The sequence below is a fragment of the Nomascus leucogenys genome, chromosome 8 (assembly GCF_006542625.1).
Source record: "Nomascus leucogenys isolate Asia chromosome 8, Asia_NLE_v1, whole genome shotgun sequence".
Lineage (NCBI taxonomy): Eukaryota > Metazoa > Chordata > Mammalia > Primates > Hylobatidae > Nomascus > Nomascus leucogenys.
The window spans coordinates 59,085,147-59,111,649 of NC_044388.1; the positions used below are offsets into that span (position 1 = coordinate 59,085,147).

At 42.2% G+C, this 26,503-nt stretch overlaps 1 protein-coding gene across 1 annotated transcript; it reads right to left on the reverse strand.

Moving 5' to 3' along the window:
• Positions 1-3,103: 3,103 nt before the first annotated feature.
• On the reverse strand, positions 3,104-26,478 carry C8H6orf52 (chromosome 8 C6orf52 homolog). Its single transcript, XM_003263499.3, has 5 exons — positions 26,363-26,478; positions 19,226-19,307; positions 18,714-18,912; positions 14,936-14,981; positions 3,104-3,284 (listed from the first exon to the last, which is right to left on the reverse strand). Exons 2-5 carry the CDS (start codon positions 19,294-19,296, stop codon positions 3,142-3,144), a joined length of 459 nt encoding a protein of 152 aa, XP_003263547.1. The 5' UTR covers positions 19,297-19,307; positions 26,363-26,478; the 3' UTR covers positions 3,104-3,141.
• Between the last annotated feature and the right edge of the window lie 25 nt (positions 26,479-26,503).

The following is a 26,503-nucleotide window of genomic DNA, read 5'->3' on the forward strand; positions in this document are numbered from 1 at the left end:
CACAGTAAGCAAAGGTAAATTTCATCACGCAAATTTAAAAGTCAGTGCCTTCTCTATTGATGGGCATCTTTATTGATTTAATCCTCTTTCTGGTGCAGAGGGAAACACTCTTATAAATGGAGATTTCCTTACGCGTAAAGTTCTTTTACAAAAAGGTAACTTCAGCAGGGCGTGGTGGCTCATGCCTATAATCTCAGCACTTTGGGAGACCAAGGCTGTTGGATCAGGAGGTCAGGAATTCGAGACCACCTGAACCAACATGGTGAAATCTTGTCTCTACTTAAAATACAAAAATTAGCTGGGCATGGTGGCGGCCGCCTGTAATCCCAGCTATTCAGGAGGTTGAGGCAGGAGAATCACTTGAACCCGGGAGGCGGAAGTTGCAGTGAGCTGAGATTGTGCCACTGCACTCCAGCCTGGATGACAGAGCAAGACTCCATCTCAAAAAAAAAAAAAAAGGAGGGGGGGAGGTAACTTCTGCTTTGTTTTCAGAGCTTGTCCTGTGTCTCCTGTTTCTCACTCAATCCTTAAGGAGGCATATTTTGGGGTGGCATATTCTGGTCTCCTGTGGTCACAAGATGGCCTCATGACAGTCGGTCAGTTGGCACTGGCTGTCTACTGGGGCCTGTCAGTTCTCCTCCACAAGGCCTCTCATCCTCTAGGCTTGAGTGGGCTTCCTCACACCAGTGTTCCAAAAGAGCAGGCGCCATGTGCAAGAAAGGACTTACCAAGCCTCTGCGTGCAACCTATTTGCCGATGGCTCATTGGCTAAAGCAAGTCATGCAGTCAAGGCCAGCAGTGATGCAAGAGGGGTCGCCTCAGGATATAGCTACTTGGAGGTGATTCACCTGTTCACCATGATATTGGAGGTGTTCCCTATGATAATGTTACCATCTATCATAAGAAGGCAAGGAGGGGCCAGGCGAAGTGGCTCATGCCTGTAATCTCAGCACTTTGGGAGGCCGAAGTGGGTGGATCAAGGGGTCAGGAAATCGAGACCATCCTGGCTAAAGCGGTGAAACCCCGTATCTACTAAAAATACAAAAAAAGTTGCCGGACGTGGTGCTAGGTGCCTGTAGTCCCAGCTACTCCGGAGGCTGAGGCAGGAGAATTGCTTGAATCTGGGAGGCGGAACTTGCAGTGAGCAGAAATCGCACCACTGCACTCCAGCCTGGGCGACAGAGCTAGACTGCAGAAGAAAGAAAGGAGAGGGAGGGGGAGGGGAGGGGAGGGGAGGGCCGGGCGTGGTGGCTCATGCCTGTAATCCCAGCACTTTGGGAGGCTGAGACGGTGGATCACCTGAGGTCAGGAGTTCAAGACCACCTTGGCCAACATGGTAAAACCCCATCTCTACTAAAAATACAAAAATTAACCTGGCATGGCAGCACGTGCCTGTAATCTTAGCTACTGGGGAGATTGCGGCAGGAGAATCACTTGAACCTAGGAGGTGGAGGCTGCAGTGAGCTGAGATTATGCCACTGCACTCCAGCCTGGGGGACAGAGCAAGACTCCATCTCTTAAAAAAAAAAAAAAAAAAAAAGGAAAAAATCCCAACTCTTTCTTTTTTGCTAGTAACAGAAATCTCAACAAGGGAGCTTAGGTCCCCCATCAGATATCATAAAAGCCTTTTTAAGGAAACAGCATATAGTTATAATATAACCTAATTCTTGGTACATCCACTAGTTTTTCGTCTAGTATTAAAAAAAATCCATTTTCAAAGTTTCTTGGAACTTCAAGAATAAAGGTGCAAAGCCCATCCTGTTTTTTTTTTTTTTCAATTTCTGCAGAAGTTTTCCCTTTTGCCTATTTCTTGCTATTAGAAAAGATTCTGGTCAAGAAGACTCTGGTTAAACAAAGCATTCATATAACAAGTTTCCCTTTAGGTAGGTCTACTAATGAAGGCATCTCAATCATGGTCCACATTTTGCTGAGAAGGTAGCAAGGGGTGAATTCTTACCCCTTCTGGCAGGGGTGGGATCAAGAATAGTGGTGGAGTAGATACATTTCAGGAAGTTCAAGCAGTCCCTGCCTAAGGTCTGGCAGGCATCTTGATTCTGCCAGACCCATGACCTACCACACACCATGATGCTATCCCAGTTTCCTCCTTTTCAGTAAATGGAACCACTATCCATGCTATTACTCAAGCCAAAAAATCCTAGGGGTAACTCCGGATTCTGCCTGTCTCCCTCATCACCATCAAAAAGAGCTGTCATTTTGTCAGAGGGATTTGAACCAGAGCGATTCTATCTTGAACAGGGGCTGGGTAAAACAAGACTGAGACCTACTGGGCGGCATTCCTAGGAGGTCAGGCATTCTTAGTTACAGGATAAGACAGGAGGTCCACAGGACTGATATCACAAGATACAGGTCATAAACACCCTGGCGATAAGACAGGCGGTGCTGGTTGGGTGCGGTGGCTCACTTGCTAGTAATCCCAGCACTTTGGGAGGCCGAGGTGGGCCAATCACTTTAGGTCAGAATGAGACCAGCCTGGCCAACACGGTGAAACCCTATCTCTACTGAAAATACAAAAAAGTAGCCGGGCATGGTAGCACGCATCTGCAGTCCCAGCTACTCGGGAGGCTGAGGAAGGAGAATTGTTTGAACCAAGCAAATTTTTTTCCCTGCTTAGGAATGTTTCTATTCAATTGAGTCTCTACTGCCACATCTAGCTCTCTCTCTCATGGGGCCAGGTATGCAGATCAAACATCCAGTTCTAACTAACATTCTCTAGACAAGACACAAGCAAGAAACCATGCATTGTCTGTGGATACAATTTCTCTCCATTAGAGTTTGAAGTTAGAGAAAGCAGCAAATCATATCAGAGTAACGAATGCCACAATCCCTTCAGCTCAAGCCCACCTCATATTAAACCTATTTCCAAGGGTTTTATGGCACAGCTTTTTCTAACATGATCACCACGTGAGCTCTTCCGGCACTTACGTAATGTAACACTTCCAGGAACAGATGTGCTGGCAAAGTTTATTTACATTAATGTTCTCTCATGTCAATCACATGTAAGCCCTGGAAGTTGGTTTTTATATACAGAATTCAGTGCCTTCCTGGGAGAACTACTTTTTTCCCAAAACAAAAGACGACACAATTAGTATGATAATTGCGGAGTTTAATGAACACGTTGCTTCACTTCTGGGTCTCATCTGGAATTTCAGAGTGAACTGTGTCCAGAGGCTGCCAGTGGCAATTCATGAGGGAGTCATAGAGTTCTTCACTTTTCACCATAAACTCTTGGTTTGATTCCTCAATATTTAAATGAAGATGTGGATCTGCAGAAGCCAATAATGGATATGAAAAAAATAGAGTTTTACAGGACACATATTAGAAATAGTTGAAAATTAGAAAGCTTTTAGAAAGCATTTGCAGGAAGTACTGCAGATAGTAAAGGTTAAAATTCTTCAATTGCATATTTCCTTTCAATAAGACTTGAAAATAGAAATTTAAGCTATAAAAGTAGTAGTATCATCAAACTCAATGAGCATCCAGCTGACAGAAGAGATGGAGAAAAGAAATGGACAGATTTGAGCTGCTTGGGGGATGGATTCAATTTGGGAGGAAAGGGGAAAAGGAAGGTCAAGAATGACTGTCATGTTTCTGGCATGAGCCAGGTAGATACAATGCCAAACAATGAACCAAGCCAAGGGCCCCTGGGACAGGGGTTTGTAAAAATAAACATGCTACTTTAACTGCTCAGTTAACAGATTATTGTAAGTGAATAAATTTTATACAGCAACTAATTCAGAAAGACAGGAGGACTTGGCCTTCCATCTCTGAAACCTGGAACCCCGTGACGAGATGGTATTATGTTATTGCAAATGTATTAAACGTGGATTTTCAGCCCAAGTTGCCAGGTTTCCAGAGCTTTCCAAGGCTTTCAAGGTCATTAATTTTTTTTAATGTAATCTATTTTTTCCTCTCCTTGTACTGAATGTAATGGAAGAAGCCTTTTATGTTTTCCTTTGTAATTTTTGCAAGCCTCAGTTCCTTGAGGAACATAATTTGCTTCCTAATATTCATATGGGTTCATGCTATTCATCTGTATGCCTATTAGGAACTAAATCTTTGCCCCACAAAATTATTCTGTTAAAAGCCTAACCCCCACAATATGAAGGCAGGCATTTGGAGATGGGGCCTCTGGGAGGTTAGATGAGGTCATAAGAGTTGGGTGCTGGTCTGATAGAAGTAGTGCCCTTATAAAAAGAGACAGCAGGCAGGACACAGCAACTCACACCTGTAACCTTAACACTTTGGGAAGCTGAGACCAGTGAATTGCTTAAGTCTGGGAGTTTGAGATCAGCCTGGGCAACATACTGAGACCCCATCACTACAAAATATAAAATTTTTTTTTTTAAAAAAGAGCAGAGAACTTGCTCACATTCTCTCCTACAATGCATGCATAAAGAGATCAAGTGTGGAAACAGCAAGAAGGCTATTGTCTGCAAGCCAAGAAGAGAACCCTCGCCAGAAATCAAATTATCCAGACCCTGGATATTGGATTTCCAGCCTCCAGAACGGTAAGAAAATAAATTTTTGTTTAAACCACCCAAGTCTGTGGTACTTTGTTACAGTAGTCCTAGAAGACTAATGCAGTACCCTTCTGTATTTATCATTTTAGAACCAAAATGGTCAAATAGGCTTTAGTCATCATATAAATTTCATGAGTTACTTCTCACTTTTCTTCACTGGAGTCATTTGTGATTGTGTTGTCTGATTCTTATTCTTTAGAGCTTCCCATGCCTTTTGAGCCATCTTTCCTTTGAGCGTTTCTGGTCATAAAAGTAGATGTTTCCCTTTTTTCCACCCTAAACATTCTGAAATTTTCTTACACTTCTGTCCCCAGTTCCCTTCCTTTACCGTTATGGGCAGTTGTCTGCTAACGTGTCCCTGACTGCATGTCCCTGGTGGGGAAAGAGGAGTTAGGATTGTATGCTTATGAGCATGCTCTCCACTTAACCTGTGGCCAAGAAAACAGATTCAGTGTGGTCAGCTCCAAACCCCGGATTACATGATCTCTGCCCTTCCAGTGATGTTGATCAAAACTATAAAAGAAGCCTATTCAAGACAAACTAATTATATCATCCCTAAACCTGTGCATCTTCTAGACCAGTGTTGTCCAACACAGTAGCCACTAGCCACATGCAGCTATTGAGCATTGCTGGCCCTCACTGAGATGTGATGTAAGGATAAAATATACACCACATTGAAAGCAGAATGGTGGTTGCCAGGGGATGAGGGAAGGGAGAGTGAAGAGTTGTTATTTAATGGGTATGGAGTTTCAGGTTATAAAATGAAGAGTTCTGGAGATGAATGGTGATGTTACACAACATTATGAATGTACTTAATACCACTGATACATTTAAAAGTCTACTGCTTCTCAGCCTTTTGGCTAAGATCAAGTGTGATACATTTAAAAGTCAAGATGGTAAATTTTATGTTATGCATATTTCACCACAATAGGAACAATTTAAAAATCTGCTTGAAGGTAATGTCTGAACAGCCCTCAAAATAAGGGTCCCCTCAATCTGCAGGTGAGGGGGCAGGCATTAAAAGAAAAAAAATAGAAAAAATACATGCTGCATTTCAAAGACTTCATGTAAAAAAAGTCGTTAATTTTTATATTGATTGCATGTTGGAATAATATCCTGGATATTGCCTTAGTTTGGGCTGCTAACAACATATCAGAGACTGAGTAGTCTGTAAACAACACACAGTTATTTCTCACAGTTCTGGAAACCAGAAGTCCAAGATCAGGGTGTCAGCGTGGTTGGGTTCTGGTGAGGACCCTCTTCTGGGTTGCACACTGCCCAGAAGTCATAGCTTCACATGGCAGAGGGCAGAGAGAGGAATCAAATTCCCTCGTGACTCTTATAAGGTCACCAGTTCCATTCATGAGGGCTCCACCCTCAGGACCTCACCTAATCATCTCCCTAAAGATCCATCTCCTAAAACTATCACATTGGGAGGGAGGGTTTCAATATATGAATTTGGCGAGCGGGAGGAACACAAATTCAGTCCATAACAGATATTAGGTTAAGTAAGAAACATTATTAATTTCACCTATCTCTTGAATTGGTTCTTTAATTTGGCTACTAAAAAATTTAAAATTACTCACATGGATGGCTTTGTGTTTCGCATTGTCTATTTTTAAATTTCTGTGTTTCAAACTGACAGAGAAAACTGTATGTATTTATCGCGTACAACATAGTGTTTTAAGTATATAGTCATTGTGGAATGATCAAATGATCAAATAACTACCTCACATAGTTATCATTTTTCATTTTTGTGGTGGAAACACTGAATATCCTCTAAGTATTTTTCTTTATTTTTCCTTTTTTTTAAAAAAAAGACTAGTCAAATGCAGCAGTAAGAAGCAAGGAAAGAGTAGAACAAAAAGTTCAATTCGCAACTGACTGAACAACCAATTGTGATAACTCACTACCTTCGAATTAGCCTGTATTTCTTCATTAACTATAGTCACCATGCTATACAATAAATCTTTTTTTTTTTTTTTGAGATGGAGTTTTGCTCTCGTTGCCCAGGCTGGAGTGTAATGGTGCGATCTCAGCCCACTGCAACCTCCACCTCCCGGGTTCAAGCGATTCCCCTGCCTCAGCCACCCAAGTAGCTGGGATTACAGGCGCACACCACCTAATTACAGGTAGCACACCACCCGGCTAATTTTTTGTATCTTTAGTAGAGATGAAGTTTCACCATGTTGGTCAAGCTGGTCTCAAACTCTTGACCTCGTGATCCACCCACCTTGGCCTCCCAAAGTGCTGGGATTACAGGCATGAGCCACCGCGCCCGGCCTACAATAAATCTCTTGAACGGTATTCCTCCTAGCTAACTGAAATTCTATCTTTTGACCAACATCTCCCTATCACTTGCTCCCTGCAACTACCCCAGCCTCTAGTAACCACCATTCTAAGCTCTACTGCTATGAAAAGCTTTTTAAGATTCCACATGAGTGAGATCATATGGCATTTGTTCTTCTGTGCCTGGTTTATTTCACTTAACATAACGTCCTCCATGTTCATCCATGTTGCCACAAATGACAAGATTTCATCCTTTTTACAGTTGAATAGTATTCTATTGTGTATATACGCATTTTCTTTATCCATTCATCCACTTATGGGCATTTAGTTTGATTCTATATCTTGGCTATTGTGAATAGTGCTGCAATAGACACAGAGGTACAGATGTCTCTTTGACATACTGATTTCGTTTCCTTTGGATATATGCCCAATAGTGGGATTGCTGGATCATATAGTAGTTCTACTGTTAATATTTTGAGGAAACGCCATACTTTTTATAATTGCTGTACCAATTTACATTCCCACCAACAGTATGCAAGGGCTCTTCTCCACATCCTACCCAACATTTGTTATCTTTCGTCTTTTTGACAACAGCCATTCTATCAGGAGTGAGACGATATCTCACTACTGTGGTTTTAATTTACAGTTCTCTGATGATTAGTGAAGTTGAACATTTTTTCATGCATCTATTGGTCATTTGTACATCATCTCTTGAGAAACGTCTTAAAAAATGGCCGGGCACGGTGGCTCACGCCTGTAATCCCAGCACTTTGGGAGGCCAAGGTGGGTGGATCACCTGAGGTCAGGAGTTCGAGACCAGTCTGGCCAACATGGTGAAACCCTGTCTCTACTAAAAATACAAAAATTAGCTGGGCGTGGTGGCGAGCGCCTGTAATCCCAGCTACTCAGGAGTCTGGGACTGGGTTCGTTTGAATGGGGGAGGTGGAGGCTGCAGTGAGCCGAGATCACGCCACTGCATTCCAGCCTAGACAACAGAGTGAGACTCACTCTCAAAAAAAAAAAAAAACCAAAACAAAAAACTTACCCATGTAACCAAAAACCATCTGTATCCCCAAAAACTATTGAAATAAAAATTTTTAAAAATGTGCAGAAGACCTGAATAATCAGGTTATTTTCTTGCTAATGAGTCATTTGATTTCCTTATATATTTAGGATATTAACCCCTTATTGATATAGGAGTTAAAAAGAAATTATTTAGGGTAAGAAAGTCCTCGGTAAGGTTTTGCTTTTCATGAACACTGCCCCCAAATCATTTTCTTTTCTAACAAACAGTAACCTGTAAAACTGAACTGCAGACATAGACAAGCAAGCTAGAAGCTTGCACATGCAAATGCCAGCAGTTGTGCCAATAGGAAAAAGCTACCTAGGGAATAGACATGTTCAAAATGGCGGCTCCATCTTCTCTTTGCCAGCCACTTGTGCAGTAAGGAACAGACAAGATGGCGGCCAAGCAGAAAGTCTATTTGCATAGTAAGATCAGGGTAGGGCAACCAGCCTTCGCCTGGCACCAAGTAAAAGTCACACCTGGTCCAGCCAATCTGTGGGCCCTACATAAATCAGACACCACCTCCTCAAGCCTGCCTGTAAAATCGCCTGCTGTCTGCTGCAGGCCTACTTTTCCCTTTCGGAGGCCTGTTTCCTGTGACCCAGAGAGAGCTGCTCTCCTCTCTCCTTTCTTCTACCTGCTAAGCCTTGCGCTCCTTAACCCACCCACATGTGTCCATGTCCTTATTCCTCCTGGTGCAAGACGACGAACCCTGGGTATTTACCCCAGAAAATGCCTCTTCGTTACCACTTGCATAGCATGCGAATATTTTCTCCCACTCCCCCACTCCGTTGTCTCTATTCACTCTGTTACTGTTTCCTTTGCTGTATAGAAGCTTTTTAGTTGGATGTGATACTATTTTTCTATTTTTACGTTTGCTGCCTGGCCTTTTAAGGTCATATCCAAAAAAATCATTGCCCAGACCAATGTCGTGGAGCTTTTCCCTTATGTTTTCTTCTAGTAGTTTCACCACAGTTTTGGGTCTTACATTTAAGTCTTGAATCTATTTTGAGTTGTTTTTGTATATAGTGAGAGAGAACCGTTTAATTTCATTCTTTTGCATGTGGCCATTGTTTGCCGAGCACCATTTATTGAAGAGACTGCTTTTTCCCCATTGTGTGTTCTTGGCACCTTTGCTGAAAATCAGTGGGCTATAAATGTGTGGATTTCTGGGCTCTCTATTCTGTTCCATTGGTTTATGTGTCTGTTATTATGCCAGTATCATGCTGCTTTGGTTACCACAATTTTGTAGTACAAAGTCAGGTAGTGTGATGCCTTCACCTTTTTTTTTTTTTTGGCTCAGATTGCTTTGGCTATTTGGGTTTTTTATGATTCCATACAAATTATAGTATCTTTTTTTTTTTTTTTTTAAGACAGGGTCTCACTTTGTCACCCAGGTTGGAGTGCAGTGGCGCCACCTTGGCTCACTGCAACCTCCGCCTCCCGGGTTCCAGCAATTCTCCCACCTCAGCCTCCCGAGTAGCTGGGACTACAGGCACGCATGCCACTATGCCTGGCTAATTTTTGTATTGTTAGTAGAGCCGGGGTTCCACCATGTTGACCAGGCTGCTCTTGAATTCCTGACCTCACGTGATCCTCCCACCTCAGCCTCCCAAAGTGCCAGGATTACAGGCGTGAGACACCGTGCACTCGGTCATTTTTTTTCTATTTCTATGAAGAATGCCATTGGTATTTTGATAGAGAGTACATTGAATCTGGCTGGGCATAGTGGCTCATGCCTGTAATCCCAGAACTTTGGGAGGCCAAAGCAGGTGGATCACCTGAGGTCAGGAGTTCAAGACCAGCCTGGCCAACATGGAGAAGCCCCGTCTCTACTAAAAATACAAAAATTAGCCAGGCATGGCGGTAGGCACCTGTAATTTCAATCCTGCTTGGGAGGCTGAGGCAGGAGAATTGCTTGAACCCTGGAGGAGGCGGTTGCAGTGAGCCGAGATCAAACACCACTGCCCTCCAGCCTGGGCAACAGAGTGAGACTGTCTTAAAAAAAAAAGAGAGAGAGAGAGAGATTGCATTGATTCTGTAGATCACTTTGGGTAGAATGAACATTTTAATAATATTCATTCTTTTAATCCATGAGCATGAGGTATCTTTTGTGTCTTCAGTTTCTTCCATCAACACTTTATAGTGTTCAGTATAGACATCTTTCACCTCAGTTACATTTACTCTTAAGTTTTTGTTACAGCTATTGTACATGGGATTATTTTCTTGTTATCTTTTTAAATAGTATTAGTGTATAGAAACCATTTTGTGTAGTAAAGTTACAGTATACAAAATTAATAAGTTTATTAGACCTAACAGTTTTTTGGCAGAGTCTGTAGGGTTTTCTCTACAGGCATACCTCAGAGATATTGCAGGTTTAGTTCCTAACCACTGCAATAAAATGAATATTGCAATGAAGCAAGTCACATGAATTTTTTGGTTCCCAGTGCATATAAAAGTTGTTTACATTGGCTGGGCATGGTGGCTCATGACTGTAATCCCAGTACTTTGGGAGGCCAAGGCTGGAGAATCACTCGAGCTCAGGAGTTCGACATCAGCCTGGGCAACATAGTAAGACCTTGTCTTTATTTAAAAAAAATTTTTTTTAAAAGAACAAATTTGGCCAGGCACAGTGGCTCACACCTGTAATCCCCGCACTTTGGGAGGCTGAGGCAGGTGGATCATGAGGTCAGGAGATCGAGACCATCCTGGCCAACATGGTGAAGCCCCGCCTCTACTAAAATACAAAAAATTAGCCGGGCATGGTGGTGCATGCCTATAGTCCCAGCTACTTGGGAGGCTGAGGCAGGGGAATCTCTTGAATCCAGGAGGCAGAGATTGCAGTGAGCCAAGATTGCACCACTGCACTCCAGCCTGGCAACAGAGTGAGACTCCATCTCAAAAAAAAAAAAAAAAAAAAAAAAAGAAAATATTTGTTTACAACACATATACCTTAAGAAATAGTTTATTGCGGCTGGGCACGGTGGCTTATGCCTGCAATCCCAGCACTTTGGGAGGCTGAGGTGGGTGGATCACCTGAGGCCAGGAGTTCGAGACCAGCCTGGCCAACATGGTGAAACTCCCATCTCTACTAAAAATACAAAAGTTAGCTGGGCGTAGTGGCGGGTGCCTCTAATCCCAGCTACTCGGGAGGCTGAGGCAGAAGAATCACTTGAAGCTGGAGACAGAGGTTGCAGTCAGCTGAGATCATGCCACTCTACTCCAGCCTGGGTGACAAAGCAAGACTGTCTCCAAAAAAAAAAAGAAAAAGAAAAAGAAAAACATAGCTTATTGCTAAACAATGCTAACAAAGTAAGCACATACTGTTAGGAAAATGGCACAGATACACTTGCTCAATGCAGGGCTGCCATAAACTTCTAACTTGTAAAAAAACAAAACAAAACAAAACAAAACAAAACAAAAAAAAACACCATAGTATCTGTGGAACATAATAAAGTGAAGTGCAATAAAATGAGGTATGCCTGTATATCACATCATGTCATCTTCAAACAGGGACAATTTCACTTCTTCCTTTCCAACCTGGGAACCTTTTATTTCTCCCTCTTGCCTAATTGCTCTGGCTAGACTTCTAATATTGTGTTGAATAGAAGTAGTGAAAGTGGGCATCCTTATCCGGTTTCAGATCTTAAAGGAAAAGCTTTCAATTTTTCCCCATTCAGTGCAACATTAGCTGTGAGTTTGTTATATGGCCTCTATTGTATTGAGGTACACTCCTTTTATACCTAATTTGTTGAAAGTTTTTATCATGAAGAGATAACTGAATTTTGTCAAATGATGTTTCTGCATCTACTGAAATGATCGCCAAGCACAGTTGCTCATGCCTGTAATCCCAGAACTCTGGGAGGCTGAGGCAGGCAGATCACCTGAGCTCAGGAGTTCAAGACCAACTTGGGCAACATGGCAAAAACCCATCTTTACCAAAAATACAAAAAATTAGCTGGGCATGGTGGCATGCATCTGTGGTCCCAGCTACTTGGGAGACTGAGACGGGAGGATTGCTTGAGCCTAGGATGCAGAGGTTGCAGCTGAGATCACAACACTGCACTCCAACCTGGGTGACAGAGTGAGACCCTATCTCCAGAAAAAAAAAAAGAAAGAAAAGAAAAATGTTTTTTGTTCTTCATTCTGTTGATGGGATAATGGGCTGTATCATGTTTATTAATTTGTGTATATTAAACCATCCTTGCATCCCTGGGATGAATACCACTTGTTCATGACAGATGATTTTGTTATTGTGCTGTTCAATTCAGTTTGCTAGTATTTTGTTGGGGACCTTTGCATCTATGTTCATCAGTTATATTGGCTGTAGTTTTTTCTTGTTGTTGTGTCTTTTTCTGGTTGTGATATCAGAGTAATGCTGGCTTCATAAAATAAGTTTCAAAGTATTTCGTCTTCGATTTTTTGTAGTAGTTTAAGACATGGCATTAGTTCTTCTTTAAATGTTTGGGGGCCGGGCATGGTGACTCACGCCTGTAATTGCAGCCCTTGGGGAGGCAGAGCTGGGAGGATCGCTTGAGCCTAAGAGTTTGAGACCAACCTGAGCAACAAAGTGAGACTCCACCTCTACAAAAAATAAAATAAAATGAAAAATAAATGTTTGGTAGAATTAAACAGGCCATCAGGACCTGGGCTTTTCTTTGATGGGAGACTTTTTGAGACAGGGTCTCACTCTGTCACCCAGGCTGACATGCAGTGGCACATTCATAGCTCACTTAAGCCTCGACCTTCTGGGCACAAGCAATCCTCCTATCTCAGCCTCTCAAATATTTGGGACTACAGGTACATGCTACCATATCCAGTTATTTTTTAAATTTGTTGTAGAGACAAGGTCTCACTGTATTGCCAAGGCTGGTCTGAAGCCCCTGGGCTCAAATGATCCTCCCCCATCAGCCTCCCAAAGTGCTTGGGATTACAGGCATTATCCACCAGGCCTGGCCTGACGGGAGACTTTTTATTAGTGTTTCAATTCCTTCCTTATTATTGGTCTGTTCAGGTTTTCTATTCCTTCATAATTTAATCTTGGTAGGTGGTAGATTGTATGTGTCCAGGAATTTACTCATTTCTTCTATGTTATCCAATTTCCTGATGTACAATTGTTCATAATTGTCTTATGTTCCTTTGTATTTCTGTGGTATCAGTTGCAATGTCTCCTTTTTCATCTGATTTTGAATTTCTTTTGTTCTTAAAGGTTTGTTGACTATCTTTTAAAGAAACCAACCCTTCATTTTGTTGATCTTTTGTATTATTTTTCTAGTTTCTATTTATCTTTGCTATAGTCTTTATTATTTCTTTTCTTCTACTAATTTTAGGTTTACTTTGTTCTTGTTCTTCTAGCTCCTTGAGGTGCAATTGCATTACATTTCTACTGACCAGTACTGTGCCAGATTGATGACCAGCCAATACTTGAGTGGTTATCATGTGGCAGAAGCTGTTTAACCACCTAAAAGTACTTTAGACCTAGCATACCCACACTTCCTATAAGAAAGGTATCAATGTCCCCACTTTACAGAAACTGAAGCAGACACACTAGAGATTAATTTATCTGGAATTACAGAGCTAGTATGTGGAATCTGAACCCGGTGGCAATCTGTATCCAAAAAGCAGACTTTTACCTCTATTATTTTGACAGAGGCATGGGACAGCCAAATGCCTAGGCAAATAGGGAAAGGTCCCTGGAGAACCTCCAACCTGCCCAAGTCTTTGTGCACAGGGGGCTTAGCTAAACATGCCCACAGTGAAAAATTCCATCCTTTAACACATGTGCAGTAAGGGAAATAAATCAATGTGGAGTGGCTCAGACTAAGGGCCCGCATGCACACTGGAAGAATGAGGAGGAGTCACCAGGAATTCACACCCTATGCAGGGGAGGAGCCTGGCCTTTTCAACTCGTGCGTGGTGGCCTGGTATTCAGTTTGTGAGGTGGAAACCTGTGTTTGGGATCCCTCTTTTTGTTAAGAGCTTTCCTTTCACTTAATTCCATCCTCCTCACCCTTCAATGTGTCCGCATGCCTAATTTTTCCTGGTTGTGAGACAAGGACCTAGATTTAGCTGAACTAAGGAGCAAGAAATCCTACATCAATTTTAATAAATTGCATAACTGATAAAGGCAGGAAGAAAGACTCACACTTAACCTGAAAGAAATCCCAGAAAGTTGAAATAAGTACGCTTTACTCATGTTTAAATCAAAGTACTAAAAACTAGAACTGCTCAACAGCATATAAAGATTTCTTTTCAACACCAATTTGATTTAATTTAAACACTGAGCACCTACTGACATGTGAACTCTGAATTAGTCACAGGGGCTACAAAGACTGATAACAACATGCTCCCTTCTTTGATAAAGTCATAAAGGCAGTGGGTGGGTTTGTCTGATAGGGGCAGGGGTTTGGGCAAGAGATAGATTAGACAAACGTGATAAGACGGACATGTGGTAAGAAAAAGGCAATAGTATTCTCTGCATTTCTCCTCTATTTTTCTTTCCCATTACTTAAAATAAAAGAAGCAAAACATTTCTTCCCTTCCTCAAAGAAGACACATTCGGAGTGTTTGTCTCCAGGCAGACAAACTTTGTTCTTTCCAAAACAAATTGAGAAATACAGGAAGCACCACCAGACTGACATTACAGTGCTGTCCTGTCAGGTACCCCAGGATCCAATAACCCTGAGGCCACAGCAATCACCTCATGTTCTTCCCCCTTGAAAAACAGAATTAAAGCATAATTCTCCTCAAAGTCTAAACTTACAGAGGAAATGGAGCTTAAGAACAATGTATTGTCTTCTTACTGTTTGGGAATGTCCCCCTTTCTCAGTCCTTCAGAAAGGCCCAAAGAGGTGGCTTAGCTAAAGTTGTTCCCATAGAACCAGTTTCTAAAAACAGGAGAAATTACTGAAGCGTATGGCTTAGGCAACCTACATTGGAATTTTCCAATAGAACCTTCCAGTTTCTAGCAAGCTGAGTGAATGAGAAACCAGGAAATGGGGTTTTGTTTCCAACCACTTCAGCACAAGGTTTATGTTACCTTCTAGTGGGTCTTCATCTTGGTTTTCAGCTAGAGTTGTGGTTTCCTGCAACAAAAAATTATCTCATGAGAAAATAATTTTACTTAAAAGGTTTAATATCCATACATACTTTATTGGGAAAAGCTCTAGCTCTCAAAAAAACTACCTAAAATAAAAATAATATTGAAAATTAATCTATTTAAATCAACTTTTGAATTTGATGAAGAGAATCTTTAGGTGACACAGTACAATTATGAAAGAAGTAAACTGAGTCACAGAAGAACCGTCACAAAGAGTTGGAACAAGCCTAACGAGGGCCTCTGGCCCCTGGATTTTCTGGGACCTAATTAGCATCTTAGGGCCTGAGCTAGGAACCAGACACCAGGGATCCTGGTATCCAGGCTCCTTATTTCCTGTACTACATGCCTGACTCTACCTAGAGTTCTGCTCCTTCTTCCAGAAGACAATCTGTAAAGTCTCCATGAGCACGTTTTTCTCATGGCCTTCTAATCACATCCTCGAACCTGTGGCTCAGCTAAGAACCAGGATTTTAGGTGCTCAAGAAAATGCAGAGGCTATAGCAAAGCAAACCAATCATATTCTTACATAATGAGAGAAGTAAACTGCAGAGATACTCCCAAAGTAAATTTTGGTTGCTAACCCAGACCCTGTTGGCTCTACTGGGGCAGCATACGTTTTTATGATTCCTCTATGTAGACCTGTTGGGAACCTGTCTTGTTAAATATGGCCACATATTCCAAGGAATCACTCTATCAAGAAAGGGCTTATCTAGCTCCTGGCACTTAATTAAGCTTCCCTTACTAACAAGAATGAGAAGATATTGAGAGCCAAAGATCCACTATCTTTTCTTTTCAGTCTATCTGAAAGTATGCCTCCCCTTCACTCTGAAATATATTGAGGTTTGGAAAATAGGTTATATAGTTACCATAAATTTCAAAAGACAATCTGTCTTTTTTCTATTTAGATATGGCTAAGACCGCAGGCATGGTGGCATGCAGCCAGTAGTCTCAGCTACTTGGAAGGCTGGAGTAGGAGGATCACTTGAACCCAGGAGATCAAGACTGCAATGAGTTATGATGGCACCACTGCACTCCAGCCTGGGCAAAAGAGCAAGACATCATCTCTAAAAGCTAATTATATAAAAAGGAAAGAAAGAAATGGCAAAGACACCCAGAATCCACACTTCCATAAGTCCTTTCCCATAATACAAGACTTAAGTAACCTCACATTTCCTCCTTTCAATGTGTGTTCTGGTAAATGTGGATGCTAAATAACCAGGATGAGGGAAGCAGGAAGTATCTGGAGACAGAGCATTCTCTCTGGTCTGAGGGCCACCTGCGCTGTGTATGCAGCTGGCTACCTTTAAGGAAAAGCACATTTATAAAAGGCTTTCCTCAGCTAGAGATAGTCTGGGAAGGTGTGCTGATGGACCACAAAGACCTGAGAATCATTTTGGAGATGGCCACCTCCACAATGTCAAAATGTAAAGGAGAGGGCTGGAGAGGGGGTAACCCTTTCACTTGGGGAGATAAAGGTTATGGACAGAGGCACAGCACATTGGGGGAAGCAGGGAATAACTAGGACATCTTGGCAAGGACACATTTTATTAGAGAAGACCAAAATGGGGATGTGTGAGTAAAAGAGCGCCACCGCGGAGCCTTATCATCTTTAATTTCACTCAGCAGCTTCCCAACAGGGAACACCCAGCAGGATGGCAGGCAGATGGCACAGGGGGTCACTACAACCACAAAAGATAATATATGTATATAATTCTTGTATGAAAAATGCATGTTATAGTAATAATTTGGCTAGAGAGTGAGATAAAAATCCCAGAATGTGCCAACAAAAGTGGACAGAGGAATGGAGAGAAGGGGTAGCCAGGTGAGAAAAAAAAGGATGTTCATTTCTTAATTTTCTCAAGAGTGATGAAAAATCAAGAAATACTTTTGTTTCTGAAGTTGATAATGTACTCATTCCTATACTTCTCTATTTAAAGACATAAGGGTAACCACCAAAAGACAGACCATCTGCCAAAAAAGAGCACAAAGAGAAGGGGCGAAAGAAAAAAAAAAAAAAGAGTGCTAAAACCTCAGGCAATGTAGTGAAAGATTTTTTTTTTTAAGTGCTGCAATATCAAACATCTGTTAAAAGGGAAAAACCCAAATTGGGCTAAAAGAAGGAAAAAATGACAAGAAATCTAACAAGATATTTTATATAAGAGGCACACCTAAAGCAGACTTGAGAAAAATTGAAAATGAAAGGTCGGGCAGTGAAATATCATAATATAAAGCAAATGTAAGTTTTAAAAGCCAAGGGACTAGATATAAAATTCAACTTTCGTTTTAAGGTAAAGATCATCACACAAATGGTGTCATTCCGCATAGTAGGAGACAAGCTGGTGTGGGGGAAGTCTGTAACATCAGACTCCAAAGTGTTAATTTCTCTAACGTGAATATCTTATGCAGTCAAGCAAGAGGGACACAACTCAACAGAAAAACTAGAAAGAGGATATCAAAGTCATAGAACACAGATACCAATAAACATTTCAAGAGGTATTTGCCCTCAATAATAGACGAATGCCTCCCTGCCCTATTAGATTGGCTAATCATGCACAGACAAATGTAGAGTAGCAAGAACACCCACCACAATAATGAAAAGTGTAAACTCATGCAGACTTTAGGTAACTTGCTATTAAAATTTTTTAATGTTATATCCTTTAATCCAGCCCTTCCATATCCAGAATTATATTCTTGGGGAAAAAAGCAACACTCAGACAAATGCTTGAAGATATGTAAGTTTGTTAAAGCCCTGAAAATATTTAAAATGTCAGATAAGGGATTAGCTAAAAATTGCAATGTATCTAACTGCGCTCGCTCTGTTGCTCAGGCTGGAGTACGATGGCACAATCATGGCTCATTGCAGCCTCAAACTCCCGGACTCAAGTGATCATCCCGCCTCAGTCTCCCAAGTAGCTGGGACTACCCGTGTGAGCCATCTTGCCCTGACCATAAGTGGACAATTTTTTAAAGAAAGGTCTCCTTATGCAGAAGCATGCAAAGAGCAAACCAGTATGTACTACATAGTTCATTCTTGCCCAAATCATCCCCTAACCACCAAAACAGAAAGAGGAACCACACTGATTTAGCAAGAGTACAGGAGAAAGATCTAGAAGACATAGATCCACTCCACAGTACTTTCTTGTAAGTGGGAAGGGAATGGGGAAGAAGGAGGGGTGTGTGTGGGGGGAACTTCTCCCTTACTTCAATACATCTTTGTGTGATTTGAGAAATATGTCACTTTAGTAATTCAAAGTATTAAAATATCTTCTTAAAGTGTGTTTATATCCAACTGCTATAAAACAAACTCCAAAACTATCTTTTATCCTATATTAAGTGTTAAAGAGTAAAATTTATTGAATTATGATAATCTAAAATTTAGTTGCAAGAATTTAGAAAAAGACTTCCTCAGCCTTTTGTGTTGTTTCTAGAAGAGAATGGGAAATTATCTGCAAGTGAACATTTCTAGGTTATACATGTCCAAACTCAGCAAATCATATAAATTAAACATGTACGGGGACGTTTTGTGTATTATACCTCAGTAAAGCTATACAAACATTTTTCTTAGGCTATCAGCTTTACTCTCTAGTATTAAAACAGGTAGCAAAAGCCATGGCTGTGGGAATTTGGATGACAGGACACAGATGTGTGAAGATAGGAAAGTGATGTTTACTATTATTGGGCACACGAATGACACAAGATTCATTCTAGCAAGGGATACCTTAGGCATAACCAGAGTTTCAGCTGTGTGTTCAGGGGTCTCATGCGCAGAAAAACAGTCCTGTCCATTTCCATCCACTGCACAGCCATAGCTGTAGCCAGAAAGAAGGTAAGAGCTGTGCTGTCGCGCATACCAGTTGCCATAGCGGTAACTCTGGCTGGGCTGGAATTCCTGCTTCACTCTAATAGCAGAGGGGAGACTACAGGAATGACAATCATCACAACCAACGCAGAATCATCCACAAACCCCCAAACCCTTTCTTCTTTCCCAGAAGTTTGCAGTAAGCTGAACACCTATGTTCAAAGCCATAGTTTGATACCTAATGTAGATGACGGGTTGATGGGTGCAGCAAACCACCACGGCACGTGTATACCTATGTAAAAAACCTGCACGTTCTGCACATGTACCCCAGAACTTTTAAAAAAAAAGCCGTAGTTTTTAAGTTACCAACAATTATGTAGCCAATAGAACAGTAACAGCTTTCCTTTTCAAAGTAGGAGAAAACCACTCACCTTTGCCAGTAGCAGTAATAGTTATTTTGTTGAGCTATGCCAAAATCTACAGAACTCTCTGGTTGGGCCATTTACCCAGAAACTTTACAAAAAGAGAGCAGAATCCAGTTTTTATTCCTGCGTCAAAAATCCAGCTTGTGGGCTGAAACCTCTCAACCCTGACAAGTAAGTCTCGCAACTATATCTGAGATAATTACATTTAGTGGCAATTCCTGCTAGGCAATTAATTGCTTGACTTTCCTGACAACGGGGTAAAGGTGTGGGTGGGGGAGGGGTGTACTGAGGCACCTGGGGGAACTTCTGCAATCTGTTCCTCAGGCTTCCACCTGCCAGCCCTTCTCTCCCAACTGTCAGGCAGGGGGAGCCAGCAGAACCCCAGGGAGGGACAGAAGGGGTAGGTAGGTATGTTGGTCGACAATGAATGATAGTCTCCACTCCACCCCTTACCACAACAGGTAAAAGAGGAACCTCTAATAACTAAAACCTTAAGACAAATACATTTCTCTCCTCTGTTACCTGCTGAGAATAACTACTGGAACTAGCACCTGCTGGCTTTTTCTTTTTTAATCCCACGCAGGTTGAAAGCATCATCCAACTACCTGCAAAATTAAGAGGCCAAGAAGAATGCGCTCCCTCGCCCCCTTCCCTCCTCTCTTCCTTTTCTCTTACACTCTACATTAATGAGAGTACAGGATACAATTTTAAAGAAATATTTCTCTGGTTCAGTATTTTTTTTTTTTTTAAAAAGCATAAAACGTCCCAAACTTTGATGTGCATTCAAATGACCTGGACTTGTTTAAAATGGAGGTTCTCTAACTTGACAGATTTGGAGTGGAGCCTCAGATTCTGCCTTTATTAGCCGGCTCCCGCCACTTTAAGTAGCAAGGTTACACAGTGTCAAAATTCAGGATAACTTTTAAGTCCATATGGGGCACTTAGGGTTTGGCCATTTCCCGCAGCTTGCTAATAGCTAAGTTCTTAATGTATTTTCTGTTTACCTGTAATGTGAAAAATAGCAAACATGATGAATTCAAAATATTCGGATCATTCAATCATTCCCCAGTTATTGAGCCATTACTATACTCATCCCTGAGTATCCGTGGGAGATTGTTTACAGGATCCCCCTCGGACACCAAAACCCTTGGATGCCCAAGTATAAAATGGTGTAGTATTTGCAAAGAACCTAGACACGCCCTCCCATAAACCTTAAATTCTGTCTAGATGACTTATAATACCTAATACAATGGCTATGTATCACTTCATGTGGGTTCACCAGTAGTATCCAGCATGTGGCAAATTCAAGTTTTACTTTTTGAAACTTTTTGGAGTTTTGGGGCTTTTTGCTTTGTTTTGTTTTTGAGATGGAGTCTCCCGCTGTCACCCAGGGTGGAGTACAGTGGCATGATCTTGGCTCACTGCAACCTCCACCTCCCAGGTTCAAGTGATTCTGCTGCCTCAGCCTCCCCAGTAGCTGGGATTACAGGCATCTGGCACCACACCTGGCTAATATTTGTATTTTTAGTAGAGACAGGGTTTTACCATGTTGCCCAGGCTGGAGGGCAGTGGCATGATCTCGCCTCACTGCAAACTCCACCTTTCAGGTACAAGTGATTTTCCTGCCTCGGCCTCCCCAGTAGCCGGGATTGCAGGTGCCCACCACCACGCCTGGCTAATTTTTAGTAGAGACCGACTTTCACCATGTTGGCCAGGCTGGTCTCAAACTTCTGACCTCAGGAGATCCGCTCACCTTGGCCTCCCAAAGTTCTGGGATTACAGGCGTGAGCCACCGTGCCCGGCCTTCCAAGTATTTTCAGTCCATGATTGGTTGCATCCAGGGATGCAGAACCCACAGACGCTGAGGGCCGATGGTATCGGCAAGGCAGGGCAACTGGCATTGGTGATATACTGGAGTTTATACAGAGTGGATTTCCTCATGTCTTCAAGAGTGATTTTATTGATTAGCAGCTGTGGCAGACATTGTTAAGTGCCACCCAATATTGGTTTATTTTCTTAAGAACAATTCTGATTTCACTTGGGCTATCAATAGGCCCAAGCTAAAAGACTACATTTCCTAGCTTCTCCCTTGCAGCAAGATGTGGCCAGGTGGTCAGTCTGGCTAAGAAGATGTAAACAGAACTAGTAAAGGGGATAGGGGAAAGCTGTGTGGGCAAAGGGTATTTGCTTAGCTGGAAGGGTCTGGTGCTGGGATTACAAATATGACGGCTGGTGTCAGAATAACTCTGCAGCTATCTTGGACTATGAGGTGACATCAGGGAAGACATCATGCAGAAGAATACTGGGATCCAAGACAGAATGAGTCTAGGTCACCGATGACTAAGGACTCCTTCCACTAGCACTAGACTGGCCTACCGCTGGTTTACTTAATGTCTTGTTTAGATCACTATTGTTATGTCAGGTAAAATACGATTCCTAACTACTGTAGCTTAGACATGTCAGTCAAGTGCAAAAGCCTTTTCAATCAATGTTTTAAAAACAAAGCTACAAAACACTATCCTCTTGTGCTTTAGTGTTGATTAATGAACTCTCAACATTGGTTGTTTTTTGGCAGCTGCAGATTTCACAAGAATGAGATTAAACGACTTTTTACATCCTGTGTTTGGAAACATGTCAGTTAAAGATTCTTTTTCTGTAAATTTTTTTTTTTACTTCTCTCATTTTAGGACTGACTTTATTTTACACAAAGAAAATCACAATTATGGCTATGACCAAGTAAGCATTGAGGCTGCAGTTGGAAAGGAACATGGAAGTTGAACACTGAGGAGGTGGTAAGGAGGCTGAGGAAGAGAGAGGTCAATGTAATCATGTTGAAACAACCTAGCAAGATGGCAGCAGCTGTGGAACAGAAGGTTGTAAGCAAGATCCCAGGGTAAAGATGGGTACTTAGGCCTTGGAGATGACTGACAAGGGCTCACAAGCACTGTTTTGCTCACTGAAAGCCCCAAATGCAAACCTTCTGTTTCAACTAGATTACTCCCATGAAGCAGGTGAAGCTAATTTCTATTGGGGCACACTACTGGACAGGTTCGGGGCAAGTACAGCATTATCTCCACTTCCCTTTGTGCTGGGAAATACGAAGGAGACCAAAACCCCCAGGAATGCATTCACATGCAACCTCCATAGTCCTTGAATTTAGCAGAGTTGCTACCTGTCGCATTGAGAAAGGAGGAGAATTCAGCAGGAATATGAGACTCTCGTGATATTTCTGACAGGGCTGATTTTTCTCTACTATATCCTGCTGTTACCCCAGGATGTCCACTTTACCAACCTCACCACCCAAGAAGAAAAACTAGCTTCTACTTTAACAAACCAAAGCTAGGCACTCAACAAATATTTGTTGAATGAATGAATAAATCAGAGCATAGCTCAAGTGCAAAAGCCTTTTCAATCAATGATTTAAAAACAAAGCTACAAAACACTATCCTCTTGTGCTTTAGTGTTGATTAATGAACTCTCAACATTGGTTGTTTTTTGGCAGCTGCAGATTTCACAAGAATGAGATTAAACGACTTTTTACATCCTGTGTTTGGAAAGAGAATAGAAGGATTTACGGGAAGTTATGCTCAGTTCAAATCCAGTTAAACAGGTATAAAATTCTCTGTTGTCTTTCTTCAGACAATGAAAATCCACAATCTAAGATCTGAAATTACTGCCACAGCCATGCATAAAATGAAATGCTGCTGCCTTCCTCTCTGTTAATGTTCACGGCCGAGGACACATAATAAAGAGCAGCATTGCTGGCTCTGTTATTTAGCTGTGTGTTCTTGAAAAAGTCCCTTCTCCAGACATATCTCAGCATTTATAACCGAAGGCTGGACCTAAGGGTGAATTACTGCATTTTACCCTTAATGAGGTACCCTTACACTAATCTTTTTGAAACGCTATTTAAATTGTAGCAGGGCAAGCCGCAGACAAAACCCCTCAGACACCAAGTTAAAGAAAGAAAGGCTTTATTCAGCCGGGAGCTTCGGCAAGACTCACATCAACAACCGAGCTCCCCGAGTGAGCAATTCCTGTCCCTTTTAAAAGCTCACAACTTTAAGGAGGTCCGCATGAGGGTCGTGATTGAGCAAGCAGGGGACACATGACTGGGGCTGCATGCACGGGTAATTAGAACGGAACAGAACAGGACAGCGATTTTCACGGTGCTTTTCTATACAATGTCTGTAATCTATAGATAACATAACCGATTAGGTCCGGGGTCGATCTTTACCAGGCCCAGGGTGTGGCGCCGGGCTGTCTGCTTGCGGATTTCATTTCTGCCTTTTAGTTTCTACTTCTTCTTTGTTTGGAGGCAGAAATTGGGCATAAGACAATATGAGGGTGGTCTCCTCCCTTAAAATCTTAATGCTTTCCTCCAAAAACGTATATCCACATATTTGCATATAATTTCATGGGATTCAAAACCCCTGAAACTTATCCAGGAACCCCCAGATTATTAACACCTGGACTAGATGTTGTCTGAGTCCTCTGAGCTCTGTAATTGGTTCCACTCATTTCTAAGTTTTGGGGGTTTTTTTCTTTTTCAAGTAAAACCACTTTGAGTTATGTTCATGGTGCTTACACCATGGTTTCCATTCTAGAACCAACTATATTCCAAAATTCCTGGTTGGAACAAAGGTTACTTAAGCAAGTAAAAGTGTGACAGTCTGGTAACAGATTCTAAATAATCACCTTTTTATGGTGATAAGCTAAAATTTATTTTTAAAAATGTATTAAACAAGTATTAATACTTCTCAAACAGCAATTGAGATGTCCCTGGGGTAAGCAGACAGGGCACCAGGGACGTTGCAGAAGTAACAATATACAAAGCATGATTTTGAAAGTTTTAGCGGTTTTTAATTTGTGGATGAGAGTGTAATACTTTTGCATTAAAATGAACAGATATGTTGTGGAGTAAAATGCATAAAGGCACATTTTTAAAGATAAAATGTGAAACTTAAAATGTCCTGCTTACTAATATCTTGTCTCACGTCCAGAGGACACTTACTTCACACTCTAATCTTCGCGGTTCTCTGGTGGAAAGTTACACATTACAAAAAAAGTAATCTAAATCGTAAAATAATTTGACTTTTTGTAACACAATGAAGATAACTAGCACAAAGTGAAAGAAAGAATGACTTTTTTTTTGAGGCAGTCTCACTCAGTGGCTCCCGCTGGAGTGCAGTGGCGGGATCTCAGCTCACTGCAATCTCCACCTCCCTAATTCAAGCGATTCTCCTGCCTCACCCTTCCGAGTAGCTGGGACTACAGGCGCACACCACCACACCCAGCTAATTTTTGTATTTTTAGTAGAGATGGCGTTTCACCATGTTGGCCAGGATGGTCTCGATCTCTTGACCTCGTCAAAGTGCTGGGATTACTGACATGCATGAGCCACTGCATCCGGCCTTTTTTTTTTTTTGAGACTATCCTGACCTCAAACAATCCGCCTGCCTAGGCCTCCCAAAGTGCTGGGATTACAGGCGTAAGCCACCGCGCCCAGCCAAGAATGATTTTGGAAGAGTGAATGAATACAAGGATTTCCACTAGACTGAGAATTAGTTTGTCAACAGCATTTCAGTGCCTGTAGAAGTGCTTACATTTGGCGTTGACAAAGCTAGCAGATGATGTAGAAAGTAAAAAGTTTCCTCTTCAAAGTTTCCCTTCTTGTTAAAGAATAAATCATAAATGTTGGAAACAATAGTTTCCTTTAAAGACTAACTTACTTCAAGCCTCCTTGCTTTGTGCTAATAACTCTGTTAAGCCCTATAGCTCACAGCCTATTTAGCAAATCGGGTATCAGTTTAAGATTATGGGGTCCAGCCCCAGCCACCGGATGCAGGACACAACAGTAAGGACAACCCAAATGCGTAAGGGATAAATATGTCTGCTTTTCCTTTGTTCAGGTGTGCTCTCACCATTGTTGCATCTGCAATTGAGCACCCTTTCTGCATAAAGTACAGATTGCCTTGCTGAGAGATCTTTTGTCTCCATGCTGACTTTTCTTCCTGGCACCAATTATCTAACAATAACAAGTCCGTTCCTGCACTGCAATGACAACCAAAGCATCCCAAATGAAATCATTTCTGCAAGACCCAAACCAGCCTCTATTAATTAACACGTACTAACAATTCAGAACACCAGAGAAGAAAAGTTATTGGAAACAAAAGGGTCTAAACGCTGAAGCACTGTATTGCACTTGAAATGGAGGCTGAAGATTTGACAAGGATGGACTATGCATCTTGTTTACAAATAACCTACTACTGTGTTTATGAAAACTATCCCAACCAAGATTTACTCTATTGGGAGTTTGTAGGAAAGCTGTAATGTCTAAGACGTACCTAAATCTCTAAACTTTATTAAATAAAACTTATTTTCTTTGAAACAGGGCCTCGCTCGTCCCCCAGGCTGGAGTGCAGTGGAGCGATCTCGGCTCACTGCAGCCTCGACCTCCTGGGCTCAAGCAGTCCTCCCACCTCAGCCTTCCGAGTTGCTGAGGCCACAGGCGGGCGTCGCCATGCTGGGCTAATTTATAACATTTTTGTAGAGATGGCATCAAAATATATTGCTCAGGCTCACTCTGTTTTCCCAACTCTCAAATGAAGGCTCGTGCCCAGCGCGGTGGCTCACGCCTGTAATCCCAGCAACTTTGGGAGGTCGAGGCAAGCGGATCACCTGGGGTCGGGAGTTCAAAACCAGCCTAGCCAGCATGGAGAAACCCTGTCTCTACTAAAAAATACAAAATTAGCCAGGCGTGGTGGCGTATGCCTGTAATCCCAGCTACTAGGGAGGCTGAGGCAGAATTGCTTGAACCCGGGAGGCAGAGTTTGCGGTGAGCCGAAATCGAGCCACCGCACTCCAGCCTGGGTAAAAAGAGCGAAACTCCGTCTCAAAAAAAAAAAAAAAAAAAAAAAAGGCAGCTCACTGCTCCCTCCCCAGGAGGTGCCGCAACCTTGGTCAATACAACCCCAGAGTTAGATAAGCGGAGTAAGCAGGCAGAGAAAGTGTGCAAGGCAGGGGTTCTGGCCCGGGCAGACGGGAACGCGGACACATCTAGCACACCGGGTCCGTCGAGGCAGCGCGAGCGCTGCGCCGCTGCAACAGGTCACCGCGAACCCTAATCCCACCCCTCCTTGCCCTGTTAACGACAGAAAGTCTCGTTCCGCTGTTTCCTGAACAAAAACTTCTACCCTAGTAGTACACAGCCCACAACAACGCGCGCAGCCGGCGATACAGCCCCTACACAACCGGCCGGAAATCGGCCCTGCCTCCTCCTGA